General features: G+C 54.9%; 1 protein-coding gene across 2 annotated transcripts in view; it reads left to right on the top strand.

Annotated features, from left to right (window-relative positions):
* Positions 1-15,148, top strand: part of Zc3h7b (zinc finger CCCH-type containing 7B) — a 44,539-nt gene that overhangs the window by 17,571 nt on the left and 11,820 nt on the right. Inside the window, exons 3-16 of one of the 2 annotated variants that reach the window (XM_060388993.1) lie at positions 488-521; positions 638-835; positions 2,297-2,455; positions 3,751-3,831; positions 4,602-4,658; positions 7,730-7,772; positions 8,193-8,386; positions 8,681-9,002; positions 9,776-9,834; positions 10,491-10,590; positions 10,942-11,103; positions 12,214-12,419; positions 13,792-13,892; positions 14,829-15,010. In XM_060388993.1, coding sequence (XP_060244976.1) covers positions 488-521; positions 638-835; positions 2,297-2,455; positions 3,751-3,831; positions 4,602-4,658; positions 7,730-7,772; positions 8,193-8,386; positions 8,681-9,002; positions 9,776-9,834; positions 10,491-10,590; positions 10,942-11,103; positions 12,214-12,419; positions 13,792-13,892; positions 14,829-15,010 — 1,898 coding nt within the window. The remainder of the gene's footprint in view (positions 1-487; positions 522-637; positions 836-2,296; positions 2,456-3,750; positions 3,832-4,601; positions 4,659-7,729; positions 7,773-8,192; positions 8,387-8,680; positions 9,003-9,775; positions 9,835-10,490; positions 10,591-10,941; positions 11,104-12,213; positions 12,420-13,791; positions 13,893-14,828; positions 15,011-15,148) is intronic. The other variant, XM_060388994.1, reaches the window with a different exon arrangement.

The raw sequence follows: 15,148 nt of genomic DNA, 5'->3' as shown, positions 1-15,148 counted from the left end.
CCTCCGTGACTCGACCCATGCGCCTACGGTATAGATTTGGTTTGACGAGGTCGCTGTTCCGGAGTAGGTATCAGTTTCCTAGAGGCAGTCCTGTCCCCATTCAAGTCACCCTCTGCTTTGTCTTGGCCAGAGTCTGACTGTTCTGCTCTTGGCCTTTCCCAGGCCTGGGCCCTTCCTAAACCCAGCCAACCTCCACTGCCTGGGGTTTTGCTTTCCTTGGGAGAGGGCTGAGCTCATAGGTAGAGGACAACTGCTGCTGGGCAGATCTTGCTCAGCCTCTGCCTCTGGGAGAGCCTGGGGGAAAACGCAGTCCTCCCATCAGAACTGGGTGACCTTCATGCAGTCCTCTCACTCTTGCCTCAGCCACAGCTGACCGAGGTCTCAGTGGGAGAAGCCTCCTCCTGTACCACCCCAGGCCTGAAGTGCTAGCCCTGGGCCCCCACAGGCCATGGGCTCACCCAGTCCTGTGTCTCTCTTTTCCTGCCAGGTCAACCCTACCCCTAAAGCAAGAAGAGTATGAGGTGAGTGCCACCCTGATGGTGGATGCAGGGGAGGGCTGCTGCCTCAGGGTAGAGGGCTGTGCCTGAGCCCAGCCGGATGGGGACCTGCTTAGCCTCCTCATGCCTGCCCTGCACAGGCCTTCCTGCTCAAGCTTGTGCAGAACCTGTTTGCCGAGGGCAATGACCTGTTCCGGGAAAAAGACTACAAGCAGGCTCTGGTGCAGTACATGGAAGGGCTGAACGTGGCCGACTACGCCGCCTCCGACCAGGTGGCCCTGCCCCGGGAGCTGCTGTGCAAGCTGTATGTCAACAGGGCAGCCTGCTACTTCACCATGGTGAGCCTGGGCCCTCCCCTGCGCTCACCGTGCCCCTGTGCGCCCTCACCTGGGCTTGCCTCCTCCACAGCCTTCCTATGTCCCGCTCTCCAGTTTCAAAAGACAGTGTCTCCTTCTGTAGCCCCGGCTATCCTGGAGCTCTCTGTAGACCAGGTTAGCCTACAACTCACAGGGCTACCTACACTTGCCTCCACCTCCTCAGTGCTCGGATTAAAGGCCTGCATCGCTGTGCCTGGTTTGAGTTTTTTCATACTAACTTCTATTTTACTTGCATGGGTGTTTTCCCCGCATTTGTATCTGTGCACCACGCCGGCGCCTGGAATCTGTGGAGGCAGCTCAGTAAAGTGCTTGCCTTATTGCTTTGCAAGCACAAGGGAGCTGAGTTTGATGTTTGATTCTCAGAGTACACACACCCTCACACATGCACATACATTCGTAATGCACACACATTTACAGACACACTCATATATCCACAAACATACGTATTCATATGGACACACTCACACCTACGCACACACATACACACACATTCACCCCCTCACACCCTTCCCCGTATATATAACATCCGTTGGAGCTCATTGTCTAGGCATTTATCCAATCGGTGAAGCCAGGTCCAGTGAGAAGTCTGTGTCTCAGAAAACAAGATGGAGGCCTCTGGCTCCTCCATGAACCCAGCTGGGCGTACGTTCCTACGAACATTCATAGCCACAGCGTCAGAAAAACATACTAGCCACAAAGAGAGTTCTAGTTCATCTGAGCCCCACCTCAGATGAACTGAGCTAGAATTTCAGGGTGACCCTCTCTCCGTGAGGTGTTCCTGACGCTCCCAGCTCATGATGTCCCGAGCCAAGGGCAGACAAGCCGGCAGATCTGTCACCGAGTAGACCCCCTGCTACAGAACACGCCCCTAGCGTCCTCCCAGTACCCGCCACCACCCATCATCCCTACGCTGTGCGGCTCTGCGTTAGTCGAGGTTTTACTGCTGTGATGAGGCACCGTGACCAAGGCAACTCCTATAAAGGAAAACATTGAACTGGAGCCGGCTGACAGCTTCAGAGGTTCAGTCCGTTATCATCATGGTGGGAAGCGTGGCTGCGTGCAGCAGACAGTATTGCATCCAGAGGCAGCAGATGGAGACTGTGTGTCAGACTGGGCATAGCTTGAGCATGTATGAGACCTCAGAGCCCTCAGCCACAGTGACACACTTCCTCCAACAAAGCCACACCTCCTAATAGTGCCACAGCCATGGGCCAGGCATTCACACACATGAGTCTGTGGGAGTCATGTTCACACCACCACACACCATCAGAGTCAGTCACGCCCTCTCTCCCTGAGCTGGCCAGGAGCTCTTCAGCCGGGTCCCTGAGCCCGAGCCCATGCTGTTCCTCCGCAGGGAAGTAAGGCTGCTTTCCACTCCAAAGGTCAGAGGTCCTGACCCGATTGTCTGATTGTCTCCTGTAGGGCCTGTATGAGAAGGCGCTGGAGGACAGCGAGAAGGCGTTGGGCCTGGATGGCGAGAGTATCCGGGCACTGTTCCGCAAGGCGCGTGCCCTCAACGAGCTGGGGCGCCACAAAGAGGCCTATGAATGCAGCAGCCGGTGCTCCCTCGCGCTTCCCCACGTGAGTCCTGTCTCCCACACATCCGGACTGGCCCTCCCGTGGTCCCTGCTTCCTCCTCCACCGTAGGAGGTTGGGGATGCTGATGTGGTCACAGTTTGCCAGCTGGCGTTGCTAAAACTGCGCCGTAGGTATGTGACGCGCGTCACCCTTGAGCAGCCCTGTGCTGGGAGGTTGGTGTTCTCAGCCTCATCTTCAAGATGCAGAGACACATGTGGAGGTGTCGGTGTTAGGGCTTTCACAGGGTGGGGAAAAGACAGTGGGAAATGACCACCGGAGAGCTTGCTTGACTTGCCTATGTGGTTCCCACCACCACAGACGTTTCCTCACTAAAACTGCCATAGGCCCTCCACTGCCTCTGTTCACTTTATAAGCATTTACTGTATGCCACCCTCATAGGCACACATCAGGAGTCACAGCCCTCTGGTGGCTAACCGAAACAGCCCCGGGTTTAGGTCTGACACCATCCTGCCTCCCCCAGCAGTGTGGCCTTGAACAAAGTGCTTCCCTTTTCACACATCAGCTCACATCCATGAAAGGTCCTTCCTGCTTTATCTCTGGGCTAGGGGCTGTGCGGGGACTCCTGTCCTCTTCTTTACAACGCTGACCTTTCTAGAAAGATCTGGAGGAAAACACCAGACCAACAGCATGGCTCCCTCTGAGGAGGGACAGAGGTGACAGTGAGCAGTCAAGGAGTGGCTGTGCTCACTGACGCCAGCACTCGCTGGGTTCCAGAAGTAAAATAGTTAAGGGCTGGGGGTGTGGCCCGTGGGGGTGTGGCTTCTTAGGATGTGCAGGCCCCTGGGCTTCTTCCCCAACACTGTAAAGAAAAGAGGTTAATAAAGAGAAAGTGTTAGTCAGTCGTGGTAGCAAAGGTCTTTAATCCTAGCACTCAGGAGGCAGAGGCAGGCGGATCTCTGTGAGCCGGAGGCCAGCCTGGTCTACAAAGAGAGTTCTAAGACAGCCAGGGCTACACAGAGACCTTGTTGGTATTAAAACGGAAAACAACATAGTTTGAGCCCCAGCATCACTAGAAATAAATAAAAATTAGAAACAGCCTGGTACAGTAGGGTGTACCCATAATCCCAGGAACTCAAGGCCAGCCAGAGCAACAAAGGGAGTCTTAGAGATAAGATAGAAAAAAAGACAAAAACAAATCATTCCTGCTGTACACAGCATGTGACTTCGAAAGCCAGTGTCGCCTCCCAGGGCCACACAGATGTCCAGGAGCACAGCTCTGTGCCCCCGGGCAACCTTACCCACCAGGGGTATCTAAGCCTGTGTCCTGCCTTCTCTAGGATGAAAATGTCACTCAGCTGGGTCAGGAGCTGGCTCAGAAGCTCGGGCTTCGGGTTCGGAAGGCATATAAGAGACCCCAGGTGAGTGGATCTGGGATAAAGAAGAGGGGTGAAGGGACGGGCCTAGGCACTGTCGGGACCCTGAGCAAGGTAGCCAGAGCCTGGTAAGGACAGAGGGGATGACAGCAGGTGACCTTCCTCCCTGTTGGCTGAAAGCCCTGGAATGAGTTGCAGGACCTTGGGGAAAAGGAGGGACCAGCGAATGCTCCTAGCTGTTAAGACACGCCCCTCCGATGCCCACTTTGAAGATGACCCAAGTTGACCCTGGTGCCCTAAAGTTTTGTGTTCTCAGACGCCCCCTTCATGGTGCCTGTGTGAATATTAGTATCTGCTGGGCTCGTTCACACTCACATATCATCACCTGCTGTGTGTCTGGAAGCTGCATGCAGCAGAACGCATGGCTTAAGTTTCTCTGGCCTGACCTTGACCGGGTTAGTGCATGTTTTCACTAGTTTCTGCATCTGGAAGACAGATAATTACGTCACCTCAGCAGGCTCACCGGAGGACCAAAATGAGAGCATGGTGCCTGGCACGTCACAGGAATGTGTACGGTTAGATCCTCTGCCCAGGTCACCATTGGAAGACAAAAAACAAAAACAAACAAAAAACCCACTGTAACCCTGCGAGCCAGGGCAAGTGGCGACGGTAGTCTTGGGGGTAGGAAGCCCTAGGTAGGTAGCACTGATGACCCCAGAGTCAGGCGTCAGGGTTTCTTGCTGTTCTGGCTAGTGGGATGCCTTGCCTCTTTCCACAGTTTTAATCTCTGTCCACATCTCCCCAATCTCTGGCAGGAATTGGAAACGTTTTCTCTGCTTAGTAATGGCACCCTGGCTGGCGTGATAGATCAGGTAGGATGGGGCCCAGGACCCCAGATGTTCTCCAACTTCATACCAACCTGTCTCTCTTCATCCATTCTCAAGAGCTTTGGATTCACCTGTCAGGGTGATGCCAGGCAGTGAACCACAAATATTACCATGCGTGGCACAAGGCCCCTTATCACGCCTTTTGCCAAACGTTGCCTCCTTACTGGTACACCTAACCACATCCACAGAGGTCCATCCATTATGGAGGTCTGTGAGAAGCCCAAGCAGAGTGGAGACGACAAGGCCAAGCCTGCCTCAGTCCAGGAAACATCTGAGAAGGTAGAGGCAAGCACCAGGTGGTGTGGTAGGCCGAGCCCCTGGCGTCCTGTTGAATCTATAGGATAGGCAGTATAGTGTAGGTGACAATCACACGTGAGATTTAGTTGCTGCATTCCCCAAAGGCTTCCAGCACAGGAGTCTTTTTTTCTGGCCAGTTGGTCACTCCATGTGTGTTAGCGCCTAGAACTGAGTGGCCTAGGCTGTTCTCGAAAGCAGTTCTCAGAGTTTACAGGACAAAGTCCTCTTGAGCTTAGTGGGCAAGACGAAGGAAGCTGTGAGCTGATGGAGCAGGAGCCCAAGGCAGCCTCTTTGGGAAGCGTTTTCATGTCTGGGGAGGGGGTATAGCTTAAGCTAGTTAGAAAGGGTAAGGTTCTCCTCCTGCCTCTGGGGCTGTCTCCCACTAGCCCATGAAGTCAGGAGGGGCAGGAGATGAAGCACAAGGCTGGAATGGCTGGTGAGCACTGTGTGGAGATCACACACTCCGGGAACCAGTGCAGGGAGCTAGTTCAACTTTAATTCCAGAGAACAAAGGTTATATACCCCTTGGGTAGCGGGCAGGGGGCTCCAAGGGTAGGTGTGCATAATTGGTTAGAACTAGGCACTTCAAGGATGCTTGATTTACATTAAACAGCATCGTATGAATGGGAAAACAATACCTTATTATCCTATAGGTGCCTGGAGAGGAGAGCTAGCAGGGCACTGTGTCAAAGGCCATAAAGCAGATGTGTTTAGGGGCATCTCTCTAAAGACACTTTTCAGATGAGGTCAGGCAGAGAGCAGCAGGCCCTGCTGGGGAGAGGGAGTCCTGCACTTTAATGCTGAGCTCAGAATGGTTGTCTGGACTGGGAGAACTGCAACCTCAAACAGCAGGGTCCTTCCAATAAAAGGGAACAGGATTCACAAGCAGGCCAGGGAGCAACCTGAGCTGGGGCCTGTAGTCAGGAGAGGAAGAGACATTCATTAGACCACTGCTATAGTTCCTCCTCAGGGTTCAGTTGAGTATGTGCTTGGCAGCTGCTTGTGTTGGGGCTCAGATCCTGAGAGCGCCTGAGGTGGCCAACCTTTCCCTCAGGGCTTTGGCTTTCTTAGGCCTTTTATTGCTAAGAGGATGTTATTAGGTTCTGTTCGAAAGGGCAGAGAAAGAGTAGCGTGGCAAGTGTGGGCAGCAGGAGGGCTGGGCAGTCCTCACTCATCGTACATCACTGCTGTCCTTAGACGCTTTCGTGGGGCCTCCTCTGGGGGCCTCCTTTGTCTTCCCCTCACCGTTTTGTTTTTCCAGGCAGGGTTTCTCTGTGTAGCTCTGGCTATCCTGGAACTCACTCTGTAGACGGGGCTGACCTAGATTCAGCTGCCTCTGCCTTCCACGTTCTGGGATTAAAGGCGTGTGCCACTACCTCCTTTCTGTGTTACACGGAGAAAAGCAGCTCCGTGATCAGCACGGTGGCCTCGGTCTTTGCAACTTATCTGAGGGACAGGTGTGGACAGGCTCATGAGCGGGGCTGGAAAAGTACCTGGTCCCAAGGAAAGGGCAGAACAGACAGGGCCAGGGCAGGCCTCAGTCGGACAGTCCTAGTCTGACCCAGCAATGACAGCCTTGACCAGTATTTGGGCTGTGGAGCATCTCACAGAATGCTGGCTAAGCAAGGTAGGTGAGGCAGGTCTGGATGGATTGTGCTGCAATTGTTGCTACTGCTGACCTCTGAGGGGCGGGGGGGTGGCTAATGGTGAGTGTCTGGGCCTTTTCCACCACAGGAACATCAGGAAAAAGAGGGAGTGCATTCAGGGTAGAGGAATGACTTGTGTCCCTTACAGCTGAAACAAGGCAGAGGAGTTCACTGGGTACCAAGAAGGAAGGCTGGGGAAGTGACATTGCGAGCCAACCTCCTGGCAGCACACGTTACACACATGAGAACAGAGCGTGCCAGGCACTCTTCTGAGGTGATTTGTCTCCGTAATAGTTCCAGGCAGTGTGACAGTGTGTCCTTACTTTACAAACAAGGAAACAAGTCCAGATAGGCTGACAGATTGGCCAGACCAGAGAGCAAGCTCCAGCCTTTCCCTGAACCCGGACAGTGCTCTCCCAGAACAACCTGACCTCAGCTCATGCAGCTGCAAAGTTCAGACTCTGCAGAACCCTCTGAGTTGGAACTGGGCCTGTGGTCTAGGGAATGTCTGACTACAGGCCAGGTTGCTGCCTGACCTGTGAATTCTGTTCCGTCTCTGCAGTGGGGATGGACCCCACCGTTCTCCTTGGAGAGAGGGAAGTGTCCTGTGAGGCTGAGGGCTGAGCCTGGGGGAGGGTATAAAAAAACCATCTGTGATGTAGACGGCTTGGTAAAAATCCTTGTCACAGCCTCTAATCCCAGCAATTGGGAGGCAGAGGCAGGTAGACCTCTTGAGTTCAAGGCCAGCCGTCTACATAGTGAATTGCAGGACAGCCAGGGCTATTCTTAAGACCCTGTCTCAAAAGCAAAACCAAAATAACCCAAAACCCTTACTTCATGGTATGAATAGGACTCTACCCTTCTGCGGGTGAGGAAACCAAGACGCAGAGGTGCGTCTTCCCTGGGACCATGCTCCCCCGAAGTACACCTTCTTGGCTGGTTTATGTCACGCCTCTCCCAGCCCACAGCTGCCCAGGCCCTGGCTGAAAAACCAGCCTCCATGCGTGACAGGTGTTCTTTCCTCGGTGAGCGGCCCTGGCTTAGCCACGTGGAAATGCACTGGGCCCTGAGCCCGGTCCATCCTGCCCTCTCACCCGACCTTCCTCTCTACAGGGAACCTCTAACGGATTGGGATCAATCGATGACATCGAAACAGGTACTGTGGCAGCTGTTAGAGTGGGACACCTGAGGGGCTTCCCTGAGGCAGGACAGGAAGTACACTGTCGCTCGCTTGAGAAGCGGGTGAAATGTTCCTCAGCTCGTCCCTGTCCTCCATCCATACCTGCCCTGTTGAGCACATTTCAGAGTCCTCGCGTCCTTTCCTCTGTCCGTGGGCTTCCAGGTATATGTAACAGGTGCCTGAAGAAGGCACTGCTCACCCCAGAGCCAGGTGACTCAGGGACCCCCAGTTCCAGACCGCCTTGCTTCCTTGACTACCTCTGAGCCCTGCCGGGACAGGGAATAAAAAAAGCAGGTCGCTGTGGAACAGGGGAAGAGGGAAGGTGTTGGCTTAGTGGCTAGGCAACACTCCCACCACACAGGGCCCTTTCAGCTACTGAGCCCACCCCCTCCACAGACTGCTACGTGGACCTACGAGGCTCCCCGGCTCTGCTCCCCTCCACTCCCACAATGCCCCTGTTCCCTCATGTTCTGGACCTCCTGGGCCCCCTGGACGGCAGCAGCAGGACGCTCCCCGGCACTGAGGGCCTGGATGACTTCTCAGATGGGGATGTGTTTGGTCCAGAACTGGACACCCTCCTGGACTCTCTGGTGAGCCATGCTGCTGACTTGTTGTTCTGTCCCTCTAAGCCTCTTATTTAGAATCCCACAGTCCCCTGAAGAGGGGAAGGGCAGGGCCCCATGTTCACATCATAGTTGGGAAGCTAGAGGGCCTTGGGAGGGTCTTGCCGGAGTCTTTAGAACAGATCCCAGGAGGGATTACGCAGAGCCAAGGTTCCTTTCAGGAGCCTTTAAGGCCATGGAGTTAAAACTGGAGTGCCACACTCACACAGGGCTGGATGGTCGTGTTCTCTTCTGACCCCTGGCTCTGTCCCCACTTTGCAGTCTCTGGTCCAGGGTGGCCTGCCTGGCAGTGGTATGCCTAGTGAGTTGCCTCAGCTGATCCCTGTGTTCCCTGGTGGGACCCCACTGTTGCCACCTGTGGTGGGTGGCTCCATCCCCGTGTCCAGCCCACTGCCTCCTGCCTCCTTTGGCCTTGTCATGGACCCCTCCAGGAAGCTGGCTGCTTCTGTGCTGGACGCCCTTGACCCTCCAGGGCCCACGCTGGACCCCCTGGATCTGTTACCGTACTCTGAGGCTCGGCTGGATACTCTTGACAGTTTTGGGTCAACCCGAGGCTCCCTGGACAAGCCTGACTCCTTCTTAGGTGAGGCCTTGGTGGGAACTTTTCTCCCTCTACTCCCTCAACAGTGCTGCTCTGTCTCCGATGCACTGCACCTCCGTAGCACAAGCCCTTGTCCCCATCATAGTCCAGGACAGAAGGTAGTGTCTTATCTCTGCTGTGTGCGGTACTGCTGGAGCCTGAGCCGTGGCCTGGGTGTCTAGACCACACAGTAGGGCCTGTTAGTGACATCGTCTGGTGTTCTGCGCAGCCCTCCAGATCCTGGTCCCATGGAGGTGACCCTGATGCAAGTTTGGGGTGCAAGGTCATGAGCTCCCTTTGCCCTCCTCTGGGCTGGGAGCCAGGGTTGTAGGAAACCAACCAGGCATTGATGGAGTTGGCTTTTAGAGGTCAGAGATAGTCTAGGACACTCAAGACTGAGGGACGGGTGGGATGTCAGAGGGAGAGGAGCCAGGATTTCCTTCTGAAAGACCTGATGGCTTGGAGATAGAGGATCCATATGGTGGAGGACCAGGGTCTGGCTGTTAGGATAGCCAGAGCAGGGGTTTCCAGGGGAATGTGGGTGAGCCATGGTCTTACTGTGAGCCAAGCTACAAGTCTGGAATTTCTCTCATGGACAACAGGAAGACTCCGAAGGCATGAGCAAGGGTGGAGCCTCTTTGCTCCAGAGTTGTAGCCATGAAAAGAGGAGGGTAGAGCCATGGAGCTTCTCTGAGGTAGAAATTACAGGGGCATCCCGTAAAGGCCCCTCCTGCCCTCTGGGCCATGGTACGTGACTCTTCTGTGTTCTTTCTTAGAAGAAACCAGCTCACAGGACCACCGTCCCCCAAGCAGCACTCAGAAGCCAGCCCCCTCAGTGAGTACCTTAAGTGGGGCTCCCAGACCAGACCTTATTTGTCCCGGGGTTATGAGCCCCACGTGGGGGTAGGATGAGCTCTCTGTGTTGGTGAACTGTTGCATCCTTCAAGAAGAGCACCCTTGGAATGGACCAGCCCCAGGCGATTCCCTGGCCCTTCCTCCAGCCTTATGCTGGAGAGCATACATAGGGCACTCCTTCTGTCTTGTCTTAGAACAAGGCTCAGCAGCCATAAGCAATGTCGTGCCTCTGGTCTCCAGGCTCAGCCTACTCTGGGTTCAAGAGCGCACCAAACCATGAGTGAACAGCATACACACCGACTTCAGCTTAGATGCTAACTGTGTGGGCCCTGGAAAATCACTGGCTCTCCCAGGTCTTTTGTCCTGTCTGTTGATGTCTGGGATGCCGTGATGGCTTCTACTCATTGTCCCCCATTAGCCCAGGGGCTTCCGAGGCCGGTCCTGGTGTTCTGGGCTCTTGTACCACAATACAAGGCCTCAGAAGATATAGAAGAGGGTCCTAGGCTACTGTTCTGATCCTGGTAGGATAGATTGGAGGAGGGTGTCAAAAACGATACCTATTCCCACTGCATGTGCGGCCCTGGGGGTCCCAGGTACCCCTCAGGCCCCGAGATGACCAACATTCCCCCATTACAGCCGGAACCCTCCATGCCCAACACCGCCTTGCTCATCAAGAACCCTCTGGCTGCCACCCACGAGTTCAAGCAGGCCTGCCAGCTATGCTACCCCAAAACAGGTACTCACATAGATACATGCGGCATCCGTCCGCCCTGGAGGGTCTGGGAATCTCAGGAATGTGGATGCCACATTCCTGTGTGTCAGTGGGAGATTGATGGAGGAAGACAAGGCCCTCCCCTGCACAAAAGGAAGGGGTGGGCCCACAATTCTAGAGACACTGAGATGGACAGACTAACCGTTAGGCCCAGGCCTGTCAGGGCAGTCATGCGTTGGTTTCCTTGGAGGGATTTCCAGGTCCTCTCTTTCCCCAGCAAGCACATACCAGGGGAGGTACAGTGAGAGCTGCAGAGACCCCGATGAGGGCATGTGGGTTTTCCCAGAGTTGCATCGCTGTGTACCCTGTCTGCAGGCCCCAGGGCTGGTGACTATACCTACCGCGAGGGCCTCGAACACAAGTGCAAAAGGGATGTCCTCCTCGGCCGACTCCGGAGCTCTGAGGACCAGACCTGGAAGCGCATCCGGCCCCGGCCCACCAAAACCAGTTTTGTGGGCTCCTACTACCTGTGCAAAGGTGGGTGGACCATAGTGGGGCCTGCAGCAGAGGGATCAGAGGAGAGATGAGAGGGCTCAGATAAAGCCTGAGCCCCACAGGAGCCCAAGCATCTCCTCTCTTGACCTTGTCCAAAGACAGAGGTCATTCAGGATATCCCAAGGAACTGGAGCCATGTGGTGGCCTGTACCTTCACATGTGAGAGCCCCACAGTCTATAGACAGCCAGGTTCATGCCCTGCAGGATCCCAAGGGATGGGAAGGGTCCGTGGAAAGTTCATAGGAAAGGCTTGCAGATATCAGTTGTTTTTAATGATTACGTTGTTTTCCTTGCTCTCACTCTGGCTCAGAAATTTGGTCAGTACCAAACAGAATCCGATGGTTTTCTTCAGACTCCCTGAACAGTCATGAGCTTACAGCACATCTGTACTTCAGCTCTTTTTTGCACTTCCCCCCCAAACATCTGTATACAACCCTTTTGCATTCAACACCAACCGTCAGTGTCCACCCCAGGCTCTGCCTTTGCCCTCTCACAGCAACCACCCACACTGGCCTTCCAGACCAGCAGTCTCCTCCCTGGAGCCCATAGCTGGTGAGATGGAGCCCAGTGCGTGCCCACATCCACGTCCCCACCCTCACGGTCCTTAAGCAGTCTCTCCCCCACTCCATCACACACTCCGCCCTTTGAGCCTGATGGCCCCGGTCTTGGAAGCCCTTCCCTCTGCCACTTCCCTACCCCTCTACAGCTGAGGATGTAGCCTGCATCTCCAGATCTATGGCCCACATTCCTGATCCTAATCATGCAGTTACTCACTTCCCTGGTGAATAATCCTAAAAACTGCTCCTCCTTCTGCAGACGTGTATAGTCTACAAAGGCCTTTGACCGTTTGGCCTTGCTTGACCTGCATGGACACAGGGGACCAAGAGAGGGACTGCTAGGTGGGGCGGGCGCTGGAAGGTGTTGAGCCTTCCGTGCTGGGCCCGGCATTTGGAAGAGCATCCCTCTGGGAGGTCAGCAGCTGCCAGCGCTCTGTCCTGCTGGATGCGAGCCCTGCTGCCCACAGTGAGATCTCGGGGTGCTGTGGGCTGCCTCCCCCACCGGGCAGAACGTGTGTCCTGTTGCTCTTTGCAGACATGATTAACAAGCAAGACTGTAAGTACGGGGATAACTGCACCTTCGCCTACCATCAGGAGGAGATCGACGTGTGGACAGAGGAGCGGAAGGGCACCCTCAACCGCGACCTGCTCTTTGACCCTCTAGGGGGTGTCAAGCGTGGCAGCCTGACCATTGCCAAGCTCCTCAAGGAGCACCAGGGCATCTTCACCTTCCTCTGTGAGGTACCCTCCTGCTCAGCCATTTTACCAGTCCCCCGTGGTCCCAGACACACTGGGGCTGCCCTTCAGTGGCCATCATGGGAGCTGTGGGTGTGGTGAGGTATGGCCAGAGAATCAGTAATCTGAAGACTGTCAGAAAGTTAGGCCTAACTGAGGCCAGGAGGAAACAGTAATCGTGTTCTTCCCTGGAAACCTGTGATGTGCCAGGATTTGGATCTTTATCCATACTTTGTGGGTGACTGCAGCACACAGAGACTGTCCTCATTTACTGGTGGTCTGGGGGTTGAGAAGTAGAGCCTCGCATCAGCCTGAGCTCCAAGCCCCAGAGCCCAGGCCCACCTCCCAGTACCAGTCGCCACGGGTGCGCTTTAGGACCATGCTTCCTGGGCCCAGGCAGACCTAGAATCTTGTCCAGGTTGTCCCCAAATTCTGTATTGTGAGTATGGTGAACTTAGCCCAGCTCAGCTGTCTAGAGCAAGGTGGCCATGGCCAGCCCCCTCACACTTGCTGTTGCAGCCTGGCTGTCCCTGCTCCGATTCCTGCCTGTGACCCAGCTGTGCCATCCCACAGTGTCTGTCCAAGTTTCTTCTTTTTTCTCAGGCTAGCTGTGATCCCGAGCAGCTAAACTGAGCTTTGCCAGTGTTGAGGTTTGTTTGTTTGTTTGAGGGGGTGTTGAGACAGGGAGGGTCTCACTGTTTCATCCTGGCTGGCCTGGAATTTGCTCTGTAGACTAGGTTGGCATTGAACGCAGAGAGCTCCATCTGTCTCTGCTTCCAAGCACTTGGGATTAAAGGTGTGCATTGCCGTGGTCACCAGCCTTTCCCAGTCTTGAGAGGACATTTGGCTCTTTAGCTTGTTGAAGGTGGGAAAAGTGTCACGTTCCTGTCTGAGGAGAAAAGGCTTGGTGGGCAGGGCTGGGGTTGGGGCCCAGCCCACCCTAATCTGCTACCTTTAGAGCAGATGAATGCGTGCTGGCTTCCCTTAGGAAGGAGTTGGCTTGGCAATCATAGCTCACGGCCATGAGGCAAGAGCTCTTCAACTCACTCTTAGCTCTTAGACCTGCATATTGAATCTGTGAGATGAAGTAGCTTAATTATCTACAGTTTAAAGTTGGGGAGACTGAGGCTTAGGGACATGGATTAACTCCTGCCCCAAGCACTGGAGTTTTGTGGTCAGAGAGATGAAGACATGAGAGCTGAGGCCCAGGGTCATCTGTGGCCTGATGACCTGGGTCTCTTCCACGCTCGCCCTTACTAAGGCAGGGGTTATGGTTACGGGGACCAGCTGTCTTTCCCTGGGTGGCCATGTGGGGTTCTAGCCCATCCCCTCCCCAGGTGGCCTTGTGAAGGTCCCAGCCCATTCCCTCCCCGGACAGATCTGCTTCGACAGTAAGCCCCGGATCATCAGCAAAGGCACCAAGGACTCTCCGTCTGTCTGCTCCAACCTGGCTGCCAAGCACAGCTTCTACAACAACAAGTGAGTCCTGCGCTGGGCAGTGGGCGACACAAGGATGGAGAGGTTCCTCGAGGGCAGCATGTCAGATGAGGAAAGGCCTAGACCAAAGAGGGACAGAGAACACTGAGACATCCACCTAGAAAGGATAGGAACTTACTGCCTTCCAATCATTGTCTTGGGTACTTGATGGTCTCAGCAGCCCTCTAGAGAGGGAGTTACTGCTTCCCTTGTGTAGAAAAGAAAGCCGACGCCTGGGAACAGCATGGTCAGCAGGCAGATGGGGCCTGCTGTTTGTTGAGTCCAAACAGTACCTTCTGTTGTCATGGTTTCAGTGTCAAACAAGGATTGGGAGGCACTGGGTCAGGAGGACACCATTGCCTTTGTTTGTCCTGCCCCATCGTTAGTGATGGATTCAGGCCCGGGAGTTAGGCAGCCCTGGGTCCATACCCCAGCCTGGCTACGGCTGGTTGTCGGTTGGAGCACCAGCCACTGCGGCCTTGCGTTTCCTCCTGTCTGAGAGCAGCGATGTTCCCATCTTACTGGGGTTCACTGAAGGCCACTGAGCTTCCCCTCCCAGAGAAAGTGCTTCATTACCATCCCCCTGCATATGAGACCAGCCCCGGAGCACGATGCTGGAGGAGACCCCCTTCTACTCATGGGCACGCCCTTTTTCCGACCTGGCGATAGGTGGGGTCTGATGCCTGTCCTTGAGAATGGTTGCAAACTGAGCTGGCCCCAGAGGTCTGTGATTTGGCACAAGTAAAACAGAGCTGGGTCTAAAAGTCTTGAGTGTAGGGTCCTCGTACCTCTTAGGCCAGCCACATTCTGAGATGGGCTAACAGGACAGGAGGTGTCCAGGAGACCTGCTTGGCACTGGAAAGGTAGCCCCGTGCGGGAGAGATGGAGGACAGGCGGCGTGGGGACTCTGAGCGTCACGCACGTCCCGTCTCCCTCCAGGTGCCTGGTGCACATTGTCCGCTCCACCTCTCTCAAGTACTCCAAGATCCGTCAGTTCCAGGAGCACTTCCAGTTTGATGTGTGCCGCCATGAGGTGCGCTATGGCTGCCTGCGAGAGGACAGCTGCCACTTCGCCCATAGTTTCATTGAGCTCAAGGTCTGGCTGCTGCAGCAGTACTCAGGTGAGGAGCAGGCAGAACAAGTGAAGTGGGCTTGGGATTGGCTGGGGATGAACAGGCCAGGGCCTCATGGCCAACAAACAGGGCCTCAGGTGAGTTCTGCAGCAGGTGGATCATGGGAGCTTTCTGGAGGAGTTAGTA

This window comes from Meriones unguiculatus, chromosome 8 (genome assembly GCF_030254825.1).
Source record: "Meriones unguiculatus strain TT.TT164.6M chromosome 8, Bangor_MerUng_6.1, whole genome shotgun sequence".
Classification (NCBI taxonomy): domain Eukaryota; kingdom Metazoa; phylum Chordata; class Mammalia; order Rodentia; family Muridae; genus Meriones; species Meriones unguiculatus.
This window is presented reverse-complemented; position numbering and strand designations above follow the sequence as displayed.